At 37.0% G+C, this 21,098-nt stretch overlaps 5 protein-coding genes and 1 non-coding gene across 8 annotated transcripts; 4 read left to right on the plus strand and 2 right to left on the minus strand.

Annotated features, from left to right (window-relative positions):
• The first annotated feature begins 228 nt into the window (after positions 1 to 228).
• Positions 229 to 3,498, plus strand: LOC17882506 (zinc finger CCCH domain-containing protein 58). 3 transcript variants are annotated; one of them, XM_023780892.1, is made up of 8 exons: positions 229 to 567; positions 663 to 765; positions 896 to 1,053; positions 1,301 to 1,366; positions 1,533 to 1,664; positions 1,754 to 2,056; positions 2,136 to 2,429; positions 2,708 to 3,498. In XM_023780892.1, exons 2-8 carry the CDS (start codon positions 675 to 677, stop codon positions 3,083 to 3,085), a joined length of 1,422 nt encoding a protein of 473 aa, XP_023636660.1. In that variant the 5' UTR covers positions 229 to 567; positions 663 to 674; the 3' UTR covers positions 3,086 to 3,498. The 3 variants fall into 3 exon arrangements, with proteins under 3 accessions (XP_023636660.1, XP_023636661.1, XP_006287665.1); XM_023780893.1 differs by lacking the exon at positions 229 to 567 and having other exon boundaries at positions 575 to 765; positions 2,708 to 3,047; positions 3,211 to 3,498; XM_006287603.2 differs by lacking the exon at positions 229 to 567 and having other exon boundaries at positions 575 to 765.
• A 100-nt stretch (positions 3,499 to 3,598) lies between these two features.
• On the plus strand, positions 3,599 to 5,702 carry LOC17881096 (exosome complex component RRP41 homolog). The gene is made up of 11 exons (XM_006286490.2): positions 3,599 to 3,766; positions 3,887 to 3,952; positions 4,049 to 4,095; positions 4,188 to 4,248; positions 4,357 to 4,398; positions 4,489 to 4,553; positions 4,646 to 4,724; positions 4,811 to 4,847; positions 4,941 to 5,143; positions 5,231 to 5,320; positions 5,428 to 5,702. The coding sequence occupies exons 2-11, from the start codon at positions 3,899 to 3,901 to the stop codon at positions 5,473 to 5,475; spliced, it is 726 nt and encodes a 241-aa protein (XP_006286552.1). The 5' UTR covers positions 3,599 to 3,766; positions 3,887 to 3,898; the 3' UTR covers positions 5,476 to 5,702.
• A 2,273-nt stretch (positions 5,703 to 7,975) lies between these two features.
• On the minus strand, positions 7,976 to 9,105 carry LOC17881472 (ethylene-responsive transcription factor ERF086). Its single transcript, XM_006289152.2, has one exon. The coding sequence runs from the start codon at positions 9,029 to 9,031 to the stop codon at positions 7,976 to 7,978; it is 1,056 nt and encodes a 351-aa protein (XP_006289214.1). The 5' UTR covers positions 9,032 to 9,105.
• A 5,275-nt stretch (positions 9,106 to 14,380) lies between these two features.
• LOC17884274 (GTP-binding protein OBGC, chloroplastic) lies at positions 14,381 to 17,598 on the minus strand. The gene is made up of 6 exons (XM_006287143.2): positions 16,383 to 17,598; positions 15,626 to 15,899; positions 15,253 to 15,544; positions 15,000 to 15,165; positions 14,804 to 14,912; positions 14,381 to 14,703 (listed from the first exon to the last, which is right to left on the minus strand). Exons 1-6 carry the CDS (start codon positions 17,486 to 17,488, stop codon positions 14,605 to 14,607), a joined length of 2,046 nt encoding a protein of 681 aa, XP_006287205.1. The 5' UTR covers positions 17,489 to 17,598; the 3' UTR covers positions 14,381 to 14,604.
• An 81-nt stretch (positions 17,599 to 17,679) lies between these two features.
• Positions 17,680 to 21,094, plus strand: LOC17884489 (probable serine/threonine-protein phosphatase 2A regulatory subunit B'' subunit TON2). The gene is made up of 12 exons (XM_006287579.2): positions 17,680 to 17,974; positions 18,234 to 18,325; positions 18,483 to 18,545; positions 18,624 to 18,722; positions 18,820 to 18,978; positions 19,192 to 19,263; positions 19,373 to 19,505; positions 19,606 to 19,670; positions 19,790 to 19,865; positions 19,972 to 20,073; positions 20,208 to 20,400; positions 20,688 to 21,094. Exons 1-12 carry the CDS (start codon positions 17,833 to 17,835, stop codon positions 20,932 to 20,934), a joined length of 1,443 nt encoding a protein of 480 aa, XP_006287641.1. The 5' UTR covers positions 17,680 to 17,832; the 3' UTR covers positions 20,935 to 21,094.
• LOC111830253 lies at positions 20,484 to 20,599 on the plus strand. Its single transcript, XR_002833637.1, has one exon. It is a non-coding gene; the product is annotated as a small nucleolar RNA snoR104 (small nucleolar RNA).
• Positions 21,095 to 21,098: the final 4 nt, after the last annotated feature.

The raw sequence follows: 21,098 nt of genomic DNA on the forward strand, positions 1-21,098 counted from the left end.
TGTAATTCAAGAATCAAACGTTAAAACGAAAAGACGGAATGTAAACGTTACAGTTCTCACAGAGATTACTTGTATCATCGAAACACATAATGACTTTTTCTTTATAAATCTTCTAGAACAATTTATCAAACATAAATGAAGTTTAGAGCAATTAATCATCAAAAATTATGATTGTTTAATATGATAATCAGGATTAAGGTAATGTGTATATATACATGGTTTGATGAACGAAGAAGGAAAACAAAGAAGAAGAAGAAGAGAAAAATAAAAGGGCATTAAATAAAAGAGAGAAGTCATTTATTCTATGTTTGGCGCGTATATTAACCACCACCGGCAAAACACCCACAAAAAAGGCGAGCACGCATAAAGAAAGATCAAAACTTCCCCCATCCCCCTTCCCTTCCAAAAATCCAACCCAAACAAAAAAAAAGTTATACACTCCTTTCGAATTTTAAGCCCAAAACAAAATTGAAAAGAAGAAACAAAAAAAAAGGTTTCAGCTTTAAGGAAAGAGATCAAGCGACTGAGAGTGGTGGTGTTTGAGACAGAACCAACCCACGATCTGTGGTTTTTTTTTTCTTGTCCTTTCACATCTCATCTATTACCTACACTCCCATTTGATCGGAGAGCTCCACATTGGTGGGTTCTGTTTCGCCGGTTAGGGTAAAACAAAAATGGAGCGGTACGGTGGCGCCGGAGAAGAAGAGCCGCGGTCGGATCCATCACTTGAATGGACAGCTCCAGGAAACGAAGCCGGTATCGAAGGTATAACGTTGTTTCCTGCATTTTTTCTTTTGTATTTTCTGTTCATGTCTGATTCTTCAATCTCCGATTAGCGTCTTTTTTAAGAATTGTATGAAAGTTTTGGTTTTTATAAAAATGCGGCGTATTGTAGCTTCGATGTGGCGGTTAGGGTTGCGAGGCGGAGGTGGTGGTGCTGCTGATTCGTTCCCGGAGCGACCTGATGAACCTGATTGTATCTATTATTTACGAACCGGTGTCTGCGGATACGGGTCTAGGTGTCGGTTCAATCACCCACGAAACCGTGCTCCGGTAATAAAACTCTCTCTCTCTCTCATCTCTGTTTTGTATTCCTTTTCTGGGTTCTGTTGATAAAGTTACTTCCTTTTTTGTCTGCTTCCTATGTCTTTTGATTTTGATATAGTCTTTTATGTTAAGGGGTCGTTCTAGTTAATCAGATGCATTATTGAATCTACGATCTGATATCTCACTGAAACAGAATCTCGGATTTCTATTTGTTTAGAAGCTCTCATTGGATGATCTTAGTTTCGTTATGTAGGTCTTGGGAGGTCTCAGAACAGAAGCTGGTGAGTTCCCAGAGAGAATGGGACAGCCCGTGTGTCAGGTATCTTATTCGATTCATTTGATTTTAAACTAATTGGTTCTGAATTATGCATTGCACTTCAGTTTTTAACTTCTGTCTAGACAATTCACCTTATTTTGTTCTGTTCTGTGTATGAGATTATGATATAATGTAGCCAGTTTCTCACTTTAAAGCTGTCTTTGCACAGCATTTTATGCGAACGGGAACTTGTAAATTCGGTGCTTCTTGCAAATATCACCATCCTAGACAAGGTGGAGGAAGAGGAGTAGATTCTGTTACTCCTGTCACACTAAATTACATGGGATTTCCATTACGCCCGGTTTGTTCAATCTCTCTATCTTCTCGGTTTTTATCGGTCTTTTGTTAATGAATGATTTCTCAAAGTTTCCTTACAAATGTATTCTACAGGGGGAAAAAGAATGCTCCTATTTCATGAGAACCGGTCAGTGTAAATTCGGTTCAACCTGTCGATTTCACCATCCCGTCCCTCCTGGTGTACTAGCTCCATCGCAGCCGCAGCAGCAGTTATCCGCTGGGCCAACTATGTATCCATCACTTCAGTCTCAGTCCGTTCCTTCATCGCAGCAATACGGGGTAGTTCTAGCAAGGCCTCAGCTTTTGCCAGGCTCATATGTTCAAAGCCCTTATGGTTACGGTCAAATGGTACTTCCGCCCGGTATGGTCCCGTACTCTGGCTGGAACCCTTACCAGGTAATGCTTAAAAGAAACCTTATTTGTCTTTTAACTTTTCTTTCTCTCTGTCTTAGTAAACCTCATTCCAATTATTTAGGCTTCTGTAAGTGCATTACCTTCTCCTGGGACTCAGCCGTCAATGGGAACCAGCTCTGTTTATGGAATCACCCCGTTATCTCCTTCTGCGCCTGCATATCAATCCGGTCCATCTTCTACCGGTATTTCAAATAAAGATCAAACTTTTCCTCAGCGGCCTGAACAACCCGAGTGTCAATACTTTATGAGAACCGGAGATTGTAAATTCGGATCCTCTTGCAGATTCCATCATCCTATGGAAGCAGCATCTCCTAAGGATATTACCCTCAGCCACATTGGCCTCCCACTTCGACCTGTAAGTCTCATATATTTATCTTATACGCTATAAAAAAAACTTGAAAGATTCCTTCGTGATCAAGAGTAGAGCTGTAGTGATGACTAATGAGAAGTTCATATGTAAACTCTGTTTCTTGATGTGATTAAGAAGCTCTGTTTTTATTCTCACATAGTCACATCTATTTGTTGCTCATGATTTCGGACATTAAGTGCTGTTTTTTGCAATGTTGTTCTTCTTTTTATAACTAATACATTTGATAGCAAAGAGGAAGCTAATAGTAATAATGACTTTTGCAGGGAGCAACGCAATGCACTCACTTTGCTGAACATGGGATTTGCAAGTTTGGCCCTGCCTGCAAATTTGACCACTCCATGGGCTCTTCTTCACTAAGCTACAACACCTCCGCTGCTTCTTCGCTCACCGACACGCCCGTTGCGTCTTACCCTCTTGGGTCCTCCTCGCTCGGTACACTAGCTCCATCAGCCTCGTCTGACCAACGAACGGAGGTTCTCTCTTCCAGCTCTGTTAATCCTATAACCACAACAACTGGTGGTTCAGAAACTGTGGCCTCCGAAGTTTCTCCTTCTTCTACAACCAGCTGTGTCAGCCATCCCGAGCCTGCTGAGACCAGTAAAGGTGATTCAGCTAGCACTGATGCTAAGACTTCGAGTTAAAAAAATACAGAACACAAAAGGAGAGAAGAGAATCTTACTCTATTCTTCTTAGATAATTCTCTCATCTCTCTATTATTCTCTCTATCTCTCTTCTTCTTCTTTTCATCAAACTCTCGTGAATTCAGGAACATAAAAAAGGATATTTTTTGGGTGGAGAGACGACGACAACAGGAAGGAAAGCAGAGCGCTCTCTTTAGTCTTGTGTGTTATGTCTCTTCTCTTAGGTCTCTCTTACCATGTCCATATTATTCCTTCATACGGCCATGTCTGTCTCTGTTACTTTTCTTTCTTTTTTTTTCTTTTGGAACCAATATTATAATAAATGGCCTTTATTATTCGCATAAATTCTCTGATTCCTGTATATCCCCTGTTTGAATGATAAATTCATCATCGTGTATAATATGATATGATCTAATAATGGTGTAATATTATTATATGACAAAGAACCAAAAACGTGAATTTACATCTGTATAGTTTTCGGTTACAACTTTTAAAAATCGGATCACAGTCCAGTTCAGTGAGAAAAAGCAACACTATACATTCAGACAAAAGGCTTTTACGCTTATACCCTTAAAATCTCACTTAATTCACAAAAAGGAACCAACAGCCCTAATCTCTTTCAGTTGTCTCGTCGACGTCCTTCACCCTCCGTCATATCGCCGCCGGGAATTATAGGCTGAGGTATGCATCGCCTCTTGTTTCTCACTCTGTTCGGATTTTCTTTGTACCCTGTTCTGGGAATCAGAAAGTATCAAACTTGTTCTTTCTTGCTCTCATAGTGAGGTTGATCTCTCTATCTAGGGTTCTGTAACAATGGAGTACGTAAACCCAGAAGGTCTTCGATTAGATGGTCGCCGATTCAATGAGGTATGTTTGCATTCTCTATTCCCTTGTCTTTGTTAGCTGCTGCCTTCAAAAGTTAACTTTTTTCTTTCTATTCGTGATGCTTGTTATGCATCTCAGATGAGGCAAATCGTAGCTGAAGTTGGAGTGGTTTCTAAGGCCGACGGGTAAACTCGAAATTTTCTTCCTCTTATCTTTTCATCTCAGTTCTAAAGTTGGCACTTTTATATTAACAAAGTCTCCAACATTGTGTTTGCAGTTCTGCTGTATTCGAGATGGGTAATACCAAAGTAATTGCAGCTGTTTATGGTCCAAGAGAGGTACTACTTGTGTACTCTTTTTTCGACCCGTCAAAGATTGATGTTTTAATTTGTATAATTCAACTTAACTAAGCGAATTTTTTTAATTGTTTCTCTGTGCTCCCTCAGATTCAAAACAAGAGCCTGCAAAAAAAGAACGACCATGCATTGGTATGTATATGCTTATCTGATTTTGTTTGGTATTGTTCTTGGTGATTTGTCAAGTTGTAATGCTTTATGGCTAATTTTATGTGTTGTTAGGTGCTGTGTGAGTATAGCATGGCTCAGTTTAGTACTGGTGATCGTAGAAGACAGAAGTTTGACAGGTTACATCTATACTGTGCTGTGTAGCTAAAAAGACTCTTGTTTGCTTCTTCTTACGGCAACCATATAAATGGTTGTGTATTATGATGGTCAGGCGATCAACAGAGTTATCTCTTGTCATCCGTCAGACAATGGAAGCGTGCATATTAACTGAATTGTTGCCTCATTCTCAGGTTTCCTAGACGAACTTGTTATCAAAGTTGCATTGTTCTCTATGTTTTTTTGTGCGTGTTTCTGATGGATTGATTCCTTTATGCAGATTGACATATTCCTTCAGGTTCTACAAGCTGATGGAGGTAAGAGTAACTCACTAACTCTCTTGTTCTGAAAAGAAGCTTTTTAACTCTTTCAATCCCTGATCAACCATTAGTGTGATGTTCTGTATTCAGGAACAAGATCAGCTTGTATCAATGCCGCGACTCTAGCACTAGCAGATGCTGGAATTCCAATGCGTGATCTCGCTGTTTCTTGTAGTGCTGGATACTTAAACAGTACTCCTCTTCTTGACCTGAACTACGTCGAAGATAGCGCTGGAGGAGCTGATGTAACAGTTGGTATTCTACCTAAATTAGACAAAGTGACACTCCTTCAGGTTCTTCTTCTTCCCTCCATATCACATTGTCTCTTCATTCGCAATCATATGGTTCTAGATTTTGAACGTTTGAAGTTACAAATGTAGATGGATGCAAAGTTACCAATGGAAACATTTGAAACGGTGTTTGCATTGGCTTCTGAAGGTTGCAAGGCAATCGCAGAGAGAATACGCGAGGTAACAATGGAGTTCTCAATTTTTCGCCGGTGTTCTTTTTCCACCATTGAAGAAGAGTGTTATTTGTTGTCTAATTTTTTGGTTCTCATTCTTCTTTTGTTGTGAAGGTACTTCAAGAAAACACCAAACAGCTAGAGTATCGCCGAGCTGCATAAACTTCTAAAACATGACCTGCAAGAATTTTGTGAATTGGATTTTGGAAGTTGAGTATCTGATAGTCCACTCGATCAAATTTTTGGCGCGCTGAGTTTAAAATTAAATTGTCGATTAGAAATGTATTAAAGTAGGTACTTCTTGAACAAATAAGAAGCACAATATTACATTGAAGTGATTTATTTTTACTTACTAAAAGGATAATAATGAACCAGTTTGCCTGCCTTAATCGTGATAAATATGCATGAAGTACAAGTACTTAGCAACAAATAAAATGTTGTGGTAACTATTTTAAAGCGAGACAGATCGTCAAGGATCATATATGATGGAGATGGATTCCGACGTTGTTTATTAGGCCTATCAAATTGATGGTATTATGATTTCAGATTTCACTAAAATTTCCTAATGTGCAAGCAAAACCTCCAATAACAAAAATAATCCAAACTTCCAGTGAGTAAGATTAGGTTTTGCTATCTATCTAATCTTTTCCTTTGTGTAACTTGTGGATTCGGTTATCTTAGCATACAATAAAGAGCTCAGATTCTAATGACTTTTAAAAGAGATTAGAGCCCATACAAAAGCCCACTTACTACTAGATGTCGCGAAAGGAAATTAATGCAATATAACAAAAAAAAAAAAAAAAAAAAACTAATGTGATACAGGAGTAAACGCAAACGCAATATTCGTTTTCAAACAATCCGATTCTAAAAGGTTTTTTGGAACAACAGCAAGAAGAGGACGATCATGAGACAAAACAAAACAAATAGAACAGAACAGATCACTCTGCAGGGTCACGTTTCTATTTAGTTCTTCGATCTGGTTCTATATCCGATCCGTACGAGTTTGAACATGAGATATAAAGGTAAAAATATAATAAATGAAAAATAAAAAGAACACTGTTAATGTGAAAGTGGTAGTCAGTAATTCTCGTACTTGGTTCTTTGTGTTGTGTGATATAACATGTGCATGTGTGTGGTTTGTTCGTTGCGTCTAGTTTTTACTCAAACAAACAGAACAAAAAATCATAATCATCATCATGATTCATGGAGTTTGGTCACTGAAACATCACAATTCACAACAAATGCTTTCAACAACCCCAAAAATAAATCACTAATCATTAAATGCTTTCTCTGAGTTACTACTACTTAGGTCATCTCCATCGGTAATACTGGTGAAAGATTCTAAAAAAAAAAAAATTATATTATTTAATTTATATAATTTCTTTTCTATTTTTATTTATTCATTGAATTATTAAGTGTCTGACATCTGTCCACAATTTCTATGTACCCGTTACTAAAGTCTCTATGTTAAGCTACTCATTTTTTCTCTTTCTTCAGTTTTTATTATTTTTATTATTTTGTTTAAGATAAACTTTTCTTTAGCACCTCCCATTGGAGATGCCCTTATATCTACAACTAAGACTCTCTAGTGATACATCATTTTTATATACGTAGACTACTTCTCTGAGTAATGAGATTATTTCATGCATGAAGAAGTTAGCAACAAAAATATAAACGTACTACTTGAAAAAGTCATATAATTTAAACCTTGACAAATTGTAAAGCATCATTTATGATGAAGTCCAACATACATGTATGTTTGACAAGTTTAACAGCTATATATGATTGGATCTTTAACTGATTTAACAAAAATAAGAAAAGAAAAAAAGTGAAGTTGATCAACACTTGGAAAAGGGGACTTATTGAGTTCTATGGAAGAAAGTCAAAAACCTTAAACAGATATAAAAAAAAAATGATATAAAGAGTTGGAATGTTGAGTTGTTGTACACAAAAGTTAAGGCAAAAGGAGGGAGACATGAAACAGTGATTGTGCAATGAAAGACCAAACCAAGTCATGACCAAAGCACATGTCCAAAGACCAAAAAGACCATCATGCAACTTCGTTCTTCACTTTAAAGTCCATCTTACAGTCACATTCACTAAATATTTATTAATAAACATATTAAAATTTAATGGCAGATATCTCAAATAAAAACATAAAATTTTACTACTATCCTAAAAAAACATAACATTTGAGCTAATTATATTGTACACGGATCAAAATTAGAACATTGGATTTTTTTGCAACTAATTTTATAATCCTCTGTTACATATATTTTAGTTGTTCACTGCCAGTCGTCATATCCGTTTGGGGCAAGTAGTTTAGTTTGATTTCATTATTATATCATAACACACTTATTATATACACAATGAGTATGTTGGGAGTAGCATGGACAAAAGGTGGTCTTAATACAACTCGCGTTATCACTTTTTGCTAATTAAAAGTTTAAAACAATGATACCCAAAAGAAATTACATAAAAGAAAGAATCAAAACTTCATGGTAAGGTAACCTTATGGTGCATGAAACAATAAGCAGAATATATATATAATAACGTCGATAACATATATAGTTAACAACAAAATCAAACGACCATGGTAGAACGTAAAAACTATAAATATTATTGCATATATATAAAACAGAAATATAATTTATAGAATGTTCTAAAAGACTGAGTAGAAGCCTGTAGTATCTGCAACAACATCTCCAAAACCAGCGATAGAAGTTGAGGATAAATCTTGCGGCTCCATTATCGCGTAATCTTCCATTGACATTGAAGCAGCAGCAGCACCGTAGTTGGTGATCATGGCAGAAAGATCACACGAACCAAACTCATGATGATTCATCATCATCATCTCACCTTCTTCGAAGTAGCTATTACTAAACCCTCCGTATGATTCAGAAGCTTTACTTGCTTCCGGAGTTGTGAAACAAGCTCCGGCTTGATTTTGGGTGGTAATGGCTTCGGGAGGTGGTTTAAGGCAGTGGTTTGGGACAATGCAGTCCAAGTAACCAGAGTTGTTATTGGAGTTATTATGTTCTTCGCTTGTTAAAGAGAAGAAGAAGCTGTTTTCTTCGTCCAGTGATGAAGATAGAGAGCCGTTAGAAGAAGAGTTTTGAGGACTATTACCAAACGCTTGAACATCCACGCTTTGATGATGACGACGAACTGGTGTTTTGAAAGAAGCAGCGGGTGAGACGGTTTGGGAGACAGTACTGTGCTTATGTTGTTGTGGGTGATGATAGTTTTGATAATGAGGGTGATGATCGATGACAAACTGTGGAGAAGAGTTTGGTAAGAAAGATTGGTTGTTGTTGTAAGGAGAGACGATGAGAGAATGGAGATTAGGGTTTGTGAGGATGGTGTGAACATCAGTTGGAGTGTATACGAAGTTGGTTCTAGCTTGAGTGCCTCTCATTGAAAGAGCGGCTCTATCATAGGCAAGAGCAGCTTCGTGAGCAGTGTCGAAAGTGCCGAGCCAGTGACGTTCTTTGGTGGTTGGATCTCTGATCTCGGCTGCGTAACGACCCCATGGACGTCTCCGGACTCCTAGGAACCTCCCTGGCTCTGCTTGCTTTGATCTCCGGCCTCGTCTCTCGCCTGTTGCGGTAGTGGTGGTTGTGTTGGTGGATGTGTTTTGGTGGATTAGAGAAAAACCCATCTGAGTTTGGGATGTTTCAAATGGCTTATTATGATCTAGGGTTTTGGAGGTTGACATGATGATGGAGAAAGGGTTTTTGAAAGGAGGTTTCCTTTAGGGTTTGGTTAAAGATGTGTTATGATGAGTAAGGGTTTTTTTTTTTGCTTTGTCTTGCTTCTGTCTAAAGATGATGGTGCTGTTTCGGAATGGAAGTGAAGTGTTGTTATAAATAGAGAGACAATGAGCTTGATAGAGAGACTTCACTTCACTTTTGATTCAACTGCTTTTAGTAGACTATCTTTTGTTTCTTTTATTTGTTTCCTTTAATTTCCTTTTTCAAAGATTTTTATATTTAGCATCAACGACAAAAAAATAAAACCAAACGTTGGCACATCGGTTGGATTTTTGTATAAAACTGCTTAATTGACTGATTATTATTTTGCTTTTTTCTACAAAAATAAAAAATAGCTGACGAATTATTTTAATATGCTTTAACATCCACCGGTTTGAGATCGTCTTAACTTTAACTGTGTGAGTACAGTATGTATACAGTATATATATGTATACACACGAACCACTACTTATGAAGGCCTCAGACAGAGGCCAAGAATCATTGGAACTACTGCAAAATCTGGAATGTCACAGTAACCAATCTTGATTTAGAATTAAAAACAAGAAAGAAAATAAATACAGAAATAAATAGTAAAATATTGGGGAAGGTCAATTTATAAATTCTGATGTATATATTACATCATGCTATTTGAATCTTTTATTACAATGGGATCAAGCTAATTGATTAACTCAAATAATCTGCTTAGTGGTCACGTGCAATATGCATAATAACCCTACAGACCATAGCCTAAAGGTCAAGGGTCTACATTAAAAAAGAATCGATAATTTTCTTAGAGTTAAACCCCCCTACTTAATTGATATATACTTTGAGCCTTGAGGTGACATGCATTGCTAATTACAATAAGGATGTCTAATCAATTTGAGTGCACTGAGAGATAGATTCTTAATTAATTTGCTTTTCAAAATCAGCAAGCTTTAGTTTTTTCTCCTAAAAAATGCTACACCGAATAAGCAAGCGACATGAAAACTCGAGTTTTGTTTTCATATTATATTTGTTTTGGTTTAGTTTTAGTCTAATATAATTGTAGAAACCCCCTGATGATAAAATCACATGGTTACCCGCATTTTAAGCAGAAATAGAAATGAGAAAAATTTATTTTGTCATCTTGTAATGATTTTTCAATGGGAGTGGTTAAAGAAGAGAGACACGATGAACCAAACAAAAATCAAAATGCTTAGGAAGTACGTTAAAAAAATTTGGTTTTAATTAAATATCTCAGTGGATAATTTTGTATTGGTGTCCTTGTATGCGAACAAGCACAAGTCAACAACAATATTAGTCTCTTTGTGTTTGTAGTTTTGTAGGATTATTTATATGCATAGGAGCTTCGACTAGTTATTTGGCATATATGATTGCATTCGGAAGTTAATGCCTTACCCGACAACGGGTATATATGAAGAAATCAAGAAAATTGCTCATAGTCAACTGTAACACGACTTTTAATTAACTAAGCGATCCAAAAAAAACCACTTAACAACTCAAAATTAAACTGACTATATATGAGTTCTAACTTTGAACTTTGGACGTAGATTAGAGACTTTAAATCAAACTTATCAAAAGACTTACGTTTCAGTCATTGAGAGATTTAGTTTGTTGTGTATTAATTCCACGTTCCAATAATATTATATATAAGATAAGATAAGAGATGTAGATCTTTGATAGTATGGAATTATGGATCATATGTGAATATGAGATAAGTTAGCACTTTTGGTGTGAAGATTATTTTGATTCATATACAACCTTAGTAACCCACACTTTGGTTTATCAAAACTATCCATGCATGATGCATGTGTTAGATAAAGTTTTTTCCTTTGTAGTTCTATACTATTATGAAAGTAACTTTACCAACGTCCCGCTCGACTGCCTATGTTTAATGTTTATTCATTTCATTAGCTTGTACGTTCGTTTGTGCGAAAAAAAAAACAAACTATGCATGTCAAACAATGTAATGTTGTAATGTAAGATCATGATAAAGATTGATTGACCTACAAAACTGTAAAGGTGGGAAATTTCGAATTCATACTTGAATTTGAAGAGATAACTACGTATCTAAGTTATTTTTTGAAATATATTGGCTATAAAAATTACATTGATATAAAGTACACCAAAGCTATTGATAATGATAGGTGATTAATTCTCATCCAAAATGGGAGAAAAATTGTCAAAATTGATAAAAATGATTAGCGTTATATAATTTTGTTATTACGTCAGAGGCTAGGAAATGAGTCCTATTTACAAACGAGCAGCTGAAAGAAGTAAGTGTTGCATAATTTTACCTGCTTATTATCAAGGGTTCTATTTTTGATACAAATATATTTTAACTGAAAAAGGTGTAAAGGTCAGCTAAACTCTTTTTTTGTTCTTCTTTTAATGTCATATAGCCATCGTAAATCAAAAATAAAATTAATTAGATTCGAATGAAAACGTTGCCTTTTTAACCGAATGGGCTACACGGTACAAAAGTGTGATGGACTCCTTATATTAAGGGTTGGAAATGTGACAATTGTTGGTAAGCTTTTTGCATATTGCTAAATGAATGGCATTGGGAATGAAACTTATAATTCTTTTCCTTATATGTAAATGAGTCAAACTAATAATATTATATATGCTTCTATACAATTTTGGCTCTTTTTATAAAATGATATATTTGACTGATACTACAGTAATATAATTGTGGTCGGACGGACCATGATAATCGGTAGTCACCATCTTCTGGTGCAATCGTTCCTGCCTAAGCGATGTAATGTACCAAACACACCAAAAAATGTTTTGCGGCAGAATTAACACCACTGAGGTTTTGATATAAATAAAGTATTTATGTAAATCTATTTAGGATTATTAGGCCGAGATAAATTGTAGAGTAGTGTATATCTAATCTATTGCATAGATAGGAATGTTTGTATCAAAACTCTAAGAGAAAATTTTACCGAACCTTTTTATTCGTGTCCGGATATTGCATAGAGTTCTAAACCGTAATGATTAGAATAAAGTAATAAATGTTTAATTGAGCAAATTTATTAATATATTTCATCCTTTTTTTTTATATAAATCGGGGTTAAAGACAAGCTTAATTAAGCTATATAAGAAACCCTTGACTACTCCACTCAGATTTTGAACTCGATGTGGGACTAACCTTATGTTCCCGTTACATCATAGTTTTACGTATTATTACCACTGAAATTATAATCAGAGATAATGCTATTTAATGCTATAGTTAATACAATTCTCTTTTTAATGGTCATCCATATCATACAGTACTTTTCATAACTATGACAATTTATCTAGAACCGTATTCATTAATTATATTATTTAAATTCAAAGAACTGTATTCATTATATTTATTAAAATTAAAATTTTAGTTTGTCGAAATATTTCCATCAGTTACATCGAAATACATTTTTAAACATATAATTAAGGAGTCAAAAATATACATGAAAATCTTAATACATCAACTAATACATAACTAATTGATTTACAGAAGAAAAAAAAGACATTCTCTCTTTAGATAAATGGTTATAGTTCAATAGGTTTTTATGTTGCACGAGATAATTTTTGCTATCTACGTTTGGTATGACTAAATATAGAACTTATGTAATGGTTGAAAGATTTGAAGTTAATCTGATATTTCCCTGCAAAACCTCGAAGAAGCCAAAAAACAAAAAACTACAACTCCAAATATCTCTTTATACGTGTTTTCAAAATAGGGTAAATAATGTAGATAACATGTGATAATCCCAATTGGCTTCGAGCACGATATTGGGATTGCACTATTGAGCTATTGAACACTTTTGGGTGGAGATCTTTTTAGTCAAGTTCCATGTGATCGAGGCCTTCTTGGGTTTAGGAATTTAGAATTTCTTCACATTTCTCAAAAACAAAAGGCAAAGAAAAACACAGAAAATGTTGAACAGCTAATGAAAAGCCAAAACTTTTTCTTAAGTAATTTTAATAAATTTGCTGTTGTAATTTAAAATTTTTCATTTTAGTGTCAAAAGGACATCCCCGGGATTTAGGGTAAAGGTTGTCTTAGAACAAACTTGGACTTTGACGAGAGTCCAGACGCTGTGACCAAAAAAGCCAAGTGGGGGCTTCACTACTAGTTTGCTATTGAATTGTATCTCTCCTACTCCGACAATATAAGTTCATGATGATTCAAATTAATTGGTATCAATAGATATTATTACTAATGTCGTTTATATATTGTCAACCGAATTGTATAAATTGTATTGTTCTTAGTCAAAATTTTCATATAAACCAAGTGTAAATTAAGAATGATATATTTCAGTATAACACTTTTAATTTTCTTTATGTTTAATATTTTGATGACTTTCGGTACCTTTCAATGTTTTGCTCAAAATTCAGAGGATATACACTAATAATTTGTTTATTTGTTACACTCGTGTAGATTAATTTTTTAGAAATATAGGGCTTGATTGGAAAGTTATAATAAGCTCTGATCCTTTAGTTTACTACTCATTAAATAAAGTCAGGTGATGAAGACACATTCGTGGCACCTAGTGGGACGTAATACATCATAATTATATGCGTAAATTATGTTCGTGCTCTCCATGTGCTCTCTCTATCTAAATCTAATCTAATTGTTTATATCGTTGCATAATTTGTTACGGGATTAGAGTTTACAGAATTGTTTTCCGGCATTAAAATTACAGACTTTTAATTAGAATATCATACGAAACTCAAACACAACGGAACGGAACCAAACAAGGCAACTTTAAAAACCAAACACAACTACAAGATACTTCGGGAAGGAACAAAAGAACCAATCAAAGGTAAACACGTAAGCTATAGAGAGAGAGAGAGAAGCCCCACCGAACCTAGTACGCGCATACTATGTGGGACACTGTCGATGACACGTAAGATACTGTTGCCGCACGCGACAAACAGAAGTACTTAAAAGCTCATCCAGTGTTATGCTTACGTGTCGGGATCCGACCGGGTGGATGTGTGCTGTCGGATCGTCCGGCTGTAATTGTTTCAGTTGATGTGTTGTGGTCAAAAAGAAGATCTTTCTCTTGTACGGACCGTCTGATCTTTGGATTGGACGGCTGATATCGAGAACTGCCTGTGATTTTTCCTGTCAAATCTTTTTTTTTTTTAGACCATAACCCTCCTCCCAGTTTCTTCTCTTCTTGTCTTTTTTAACAAACCGGCCGGTTTACATATATAATAGTACAGTATATATACTTTTTTTATTTGTTATTTATTTGTGATATCGGTTATTGCAAAATTGTTAAAAGAAAAAATAATTTGCATCGACCATGTTGGTCAAGTGATGATGGTGGTGTAAATGTTTTTTCTTTTCCTTATTTACAACATCTCTGTGGACTGTGTGGTCTGTGGATGTAAATGTTATAGATATAAATGAACAACAGTATGATGATTTATTACAACATCTCTGTGGACTGATGCGACCGGTTCAATCCAATGACCGGCAAACTAAACCTATTCACTTCTCACGTCGCTTAAGTCTCGACAACAACAAGAGAGGTAAGATGGTTTATTTCCACTGAGGCCATCTGACTGAGTCCGTTGAAGTCTTGTTTGAATTTGTAGGACGGCTCGAGCCATTGGCTGAGTCATGCCATATCAACTCCATCTATTCGGTCACAAACACACAAAAAGATTGTAAACGGTTCATAAACCCAAATCTTAACCACTTTTAACAGACAAAAACATCAGAGAAACTCATAACAAACCTCTCCTACGATCACGGTATCGCCTTCTTTAACACCCATATTCTTTAGTGATTTGTTCACACCACAAGCATCAAGAACGTGCTGAAACCTTTTGTCTGAATCCATGTACCTATCCAAACACAAATCGCATCCACAGTGGTTAGTGACACTTGATTAGTTATATTGTATAAATCTTGGCTGTAGTTTTAACTCATACCGCCAGTTAGTCATCTGGACAAACCGTTGAAGCCCTGCTCCAACTACATGCCAAGCCCTGGTACCACTATCGCGGAAGATCTCAAACTCATTAATGGCTGCTCGTCGTTCCTTATCAATCTTCTTAGCTACATGGTCCAGATTCTCATTTGCTTGATCGAACAAAGCTATATTCAAGTTGAAAACAAACCCCATCAATACACTGCATAATCCCGGTTTCATCCTATAATACCAAATTAAAAGCAGAAAAAAACCTTTGGGTTCTGAGTTGGCTGCTCTGTACTTCTTCAGGAGTTCATAAACAGAGGAGATTACTTCATGTGTACCGTCTCTTTGTACTGCGCTCATACAAAAAGGTTCAATCCCACGGGCACGAAGAGTTTCCTGAAACATTGGCCACTTCTCATACGCATCTGGGAGGTCCATTTTGTTGTATGCCACTACGTAAGGCTTCTCGGCAATCTCAGGACTGAATAGTTCGAGTTCGAGACGAACAGCTTCAAACTCAAGTTCAGGTTGCGGAGCTGAACCATCCACAACATGTACCTTTACACCACAAAAGAGAGGCTCCTCTAAGATATCAAGAAAACAAAGTATAAAGATTGAATCTAAAGATGGTTGTTTTACCAGTGCTGAACATCTCTCAGTGTGCCGAAGAAACTCATGGCCTAAACCAAAGCCTCTGTGCGCTCCTTCGAGCAAACCAGGAAGATCTGCGACCACCATTGTTGAATCGTAATCAAATGAAACCACACCTAAATTGGGAAGTAATGTGGTGAATGGGTAATTTGCTATGGTTGGCTGCGCAGCACTTATCACGCTCAATAACGTGCTTTTTCCTGCATTTGGAGCACCCACGATACCTACGTCTGCTACCAGTTTAAGTTCCAAGTCCAGCCACCTATAGGAATATGTAAAGTTATAATTCAGAATCACAGCTTCCCAGAAAGAAAAAAACCCGAAACATAAGAGCCACATATGACATTTCTTAGAAAGGCAAACACAAAGTCTCACAAGTCTACACCAGCATGAAATTGTTGGATACTTAATCCAATATAAAGATAACACAGAAGTTCAATTCCATTCTTGAAGCAATAACTGCTCTGTATCAACAGGTTACTACTTGCAAGTCCACACTCACATATACAAAATCAAGCTTTACAAAACAATAGAAAGAGTTTCATGTTCCTACACCAAATGAAATCCTAGCATCCTTAGCAATTTTGCTTTTATGATTAGTTCATCCCTTGCATAGCTAACACATGAGGGTGGAAAAGGAACCATTTCAGATAATCTACCACTAGCAGTGCGTTGAAGTCCCAAAATTTACACAATGTTCCATCAACACCCTAAAGTGAATCAACTCAATGACAAAAACACTTACATTTCAGGACCTTCTTCGCCATTTTCAGCGATCCTAGGAACTTTATTCATCCCCGACTTAAATGAAGCATTCCCTCGTCCACCTCTACCTCCAGGCAACAACAATGCCCTCTGTCCCGGATGCAACAACTCCAAAAGCACTTCCTTCTCCTCCTCCTCCTCACCCTCCACCTCACTCCCAACCTCTCTAGCCTGTCTCACCACCGTCCCAGGAGCCACTTTCACCACAACACTATCTCCTTTAGCTCCACTCTGCATCTTCCCTCTCCCATGTTCCCCACGTCCCGCCCTGAAATGCACACTCTTACGAAAGGGTAACAACGAATTCATGGACCCATCAACCTCTACATACACATTCCCTCCTCTCCCTCCATCTCCACCTGAAGGTCCTCCAAAAGGAACAAACTTTTCTCTCCTAAACGCCACCACACCGTTCCCTCCATCTCCAGCTTTAACAAATATCTTCGCTCTATCGAAACACCGCATTACCGCTGGAACCCCTTTCTCCTTCACCCCAATTTCATCATCTTCCTCTTCCTCTCCCTCTTCACCCGAGAAACATAAAACTTTCTCATCCTTCAATCCCGATCCTTCACTCTCATCCGTATCATCACCATACTCAAACACTTCATCTTCCCAATCTTCATCATCTTCGTCAATTGATCCTGAATTACCTTCAAATACATCTAATCTCCTATAATTTCCCCATATATCATCATCATCATAACTCTTCACCTCTTTTTCTTTCTCTTCTTCCTCAATTTCCACCAAATTTTCAACTTTTTCCTCGACCCTTGGGACATTTGACTCAGATAACTTCACTTCTTCAGAAACTTTTAAGTAAGAAGAAGACAATAGAGAGACATCGGAGAAATCTTCCCTGGGGGGAAGACGGGTATAAGTAGTAGCTTCGCCGCCGGCGTCCGAAATTGGCTGGAGTTTATCGCCCCCTCGAGATTTAAGCTCCACTTCGCGTTTGAGCTTCGTTTTTCTAAGGTTTTTGGTTTTTCCTGAGACATTGTCAGGTTTAGCGAAAATCTTCCTCGTTCTGGTGGGTCGGGCTAACGCTTGAGGAGTGAAGAAACTGTTAATGGATATGGAAGCCATTTGTTTCTCTGAAGAAACTATCTAACGGGACGGGACTTTATGTTACCCATTTTGTACTAAATTATGATTTTTTAATAGTTTTCGTAAAGTGATGAAAAGTAATATAAACATGAGGACTTATGTTGCAAAAAAAAGAGAAACTTTGGTTACCTTTGAAGTTTGAAGCTTGGATCTCGCCAGAGCTTGAGAGAGGGAGAGAGAGAAGAGAGAAAGGGGGTGCTCTAGGGTTTCTGCAGTTTCTGGTTCAGTCTCACCTTCCTCTCTAAGGGTTTAATCTCTCCCTGCTTCATTTGGTAGCTCATATTTTCCGTTGAGGATTGTGACGATCTGTGAGATTAAACAAAATGTATAGCGGATCTAGCGACGGTGAGAGTCACGATACATCGACGCAGAGGAAGATTCCGCCGGCATCATCGATGCTTTGGGTTAGAAATCTACGACGGTATATTGGTTCCGGCGCCGGATTAGGATCGGAAGCTCTAATGGGTAAGGTTCTTTTTGCTGGTAGCTGCGTTTTGGTTGTTGAGACAGTCTGTATTTTTTATCTTTTAGCTTAAGATGATGTCATCAATTCTGGAAATTTTGAATTTTTAATCGCATTTCGAGTTCGATATGAGTAAAGTTTCTGAATTTGGGGACGTTGGAGAAAATGTACATTTGTCTATGTAGTGAAACAATATGGTAACTGTGATTGAGTCTTGGTTTTGCTGAGTTTAATAAGGGTTTGTGTTCATTTGTTTTGCAGAGCTTGAAACGAAGAGAATCTTGCTCGAGATATTCAAAGAGAAGCAACAGAAAAGCCAAGAAGCAGGCACCATACCGAGCTTCTACAAGAAGGCATGTCCCTTACATCGGTTTTTTTACTCAATATAAAATCTTGCCTTGGTATTTTAAGGCACTACCCGGTTAAAAAATCTTGCATTGTGTTACACCATTCCTAGAAGTTCGTATTTATGTCAGACAATAAGATTTCGTTCCTTTACTCTTGGTTCAGAAACCAGAAGAAGGATCTATTAGTCAAAGGGTACAGAGGCTTGCGAAATACCGTTTCTTGAAGGTATCGAATCTTCATTTTCACAGAGTCTTATTCCTTCGATGTTTTTGCTTACTTCGTCATGTTTGTTAATTTCCACAGAAACAATCAGATCTTTTGTTAAATGCCGATGATTTGGCGGCTATGTGGGTTTGTTTGAGAGAAAATTGTGTGATTGATGATGCCACTGGTGCTGAAAAGGTAGAAGCGTCTTTTGTATAGTGTTGCTCGGGGGCTGAAATTATTTTTATCTGGGTTATCTTTGATGCTGATATTTTTTGCTGTCTTGTCCATGTAGATGAACTATGAAGACTTCTGTCATATTGCCTCTGTATGTACAGAACAAATTGGTCCCAAATGTCGCCGGTTTTTTAGCCCATCCAATTTCATGAAGTTTGAGAAGGATGAGGCTGGGAGGATCGCCATTTTACCATTTTATCTTTATGTGATGCGCACGGTGAGTATCCTTTTTTTATCTTTGCAGTTTTGTTTATTGTGGCTATATATATATATCATCCTGTCGCCATAAGCTTAAATATAGGGAGTTTCGTTGCTGTATTTGAGTGGCGCCAGCTTTGCTTGTCTTGGTTTTTTTTTTTCATGTTTTGTTACTCTGACTTGTCCTATAGTTTATACTTGTTTCAATGACTATATGCTCAATACTATTCAGGTGTCACTTACACAAGCTAGGATTGATATGAGTGAGCTTGACGAAGACTCTGATGGTTTCCTTCAATCTAATGTAAGTACCCAAATGGCCCTAAAGCTTTAATTTTAGAATTGGCTCTAAATGGTGCCGACTCTTATGTCGATTTCCTAACAAAATAGTCTCTTTGATGTTGTCATTATAGGAAATGGAGTCCTACATTGGTGGTCTAATTCCTAATCTGGCACAACTGAGGGACATGCCTCCGGCATTTAATCAAATGTATTGTCGTATAGCTGCACAAAAGTTTTTCTTCTTCTGTGATCCTCACAGGCGAGGTAAGGAAAAAGATGTATTATTATGAGGCAGTGCAAAACTTACTTGACCTAGTATTCAATTGCCATGTGTTAATGTGATCTTTTTTTTTTTTGCATTCAGGAAGAGCCTGTATTAAGAAGATACTGCTTAGTAACTGTCTGCAGGAACTAATGGAATTGCATCAGGTAACTTTAGATGAAAGATGAATGGAATACAGCTCCGTCAGCTTATAGCTTTCAACTTTCTGAAGTTACTATATGTTTTGCTTACATTTTCTGATTTTTCCTTGGATATCTTACGTTAGGAAAGCGAGGAGGAGGTTACAGACACTGAACAAGCAGAAAATTGGTTCTCGTTGACTTCAGCTCAACGCATATGTGGTGAGTGTGCTCTGTTGTCTTAATTCCTGCAGATAAATCGGAAACCTTTCTCGTTATTTCTTATTAAGAACTTAAATAAAAGTTAATCCAGAGTTTCTTTTTTTAGATATGTTTCTTGCACTTGATAAAGATATGAGTGGATCGCTGAGCAAGCAAGAACTCAAAGAATATGCTGATGGGACCTTAACCGAGATTTTCATTGAAAGAGGTAAATCAAGCACTTTGGTCAGTGTAGGATTTTTGTAGTATTGATACACATCAATAGTGACTGAGACAAGCTTAATATTGTTTTTGAAGTGGTTGGGTACATTCGTACTTACTAGTTTCCCCTTTGTTTTGTAGTGTTTGATGAGCATGTCCGGCGTGGTAAAAGTGGCGCCAAAAATTCCCGGGAAATGGACTTTGACAGTTTCCTTGATTTTGTTCTTGCTTTGGAGAACAAAGACACCCCAGAGGGTTTGACATATTTATTCCGTTGTCTTGATCTTCAAGGGAGAGGCTTTCTCACTACTGCCGATATTCATTCTCTCTTCAGGTAATGAATCTTAATCCGGCGACTGAGTCTATTTGATTTTTTACTGTTTAGTAGATTTCGTTTAAAGTCATGGAAGTAAAGAAGGGGAGCATCAAAGAGTTTGATGTTATCTGATACAATCTTCCTAAATAAAACTCTGCATTTCCTGCTTGCGGAAGTTGAGTTTTGCTCCGCAAGTCTCACATCTGCAAAGACACTAGTGCATATAAAACACACTGTTGATGTGTGATAATGCCATTGTCTCTCTTTTGAATGAGTGTCTCATATTTTATCTTTTTTACCTGCAGAGATGTTCACCAGAAATGGATAGAAGGTGGGAACTATGAATTATGCATAGAGGATGTTCGGGACGAGATCTGGGACATGGTGAAGCCATCTGACCCGTTAAAGATCACTCTGGGTGATCTCTTGGGATGTAAACAAGGTGGAACCGTTGCGAGTATGCTTATAGATGTTCGAGGCTTCTGGGCTCATGACAACCGCGAGAACCTTCTTCAAGAAGAAGAAGAACCACCTGAGGAAGAGGCTCAGTGATAATGTTATTTCCTGTGACTACCTTAAAAAGCTAATCATTAAGATCAAAAGTTCCCACTAGTGAAAAGTCACATCTCCACTCGTATGTGTGTATCTCTCTGTAAGAAGCTTATTATTAGTTGGCGACGTTTAATGAAAGAAATGGCTGTTTATATTGTTACTTG

The sequence above is a fragment of the Capsella rubella genome, unplaced genomic scaffold, assembly GCF_000375325.1.
Source record: "Capsella rubella cultivar Monte Gargano unplaced genomic scaffold, Caprub1_0 scaffold_6, whole genome shotgun sequence".
NCBI classification, from domain to species: Eukaryota; Viridiplantae; Streptophyta; class Magnoliopsida; order Brassicales; family Brassicaceae; genus Capsella; species Capsella rubella.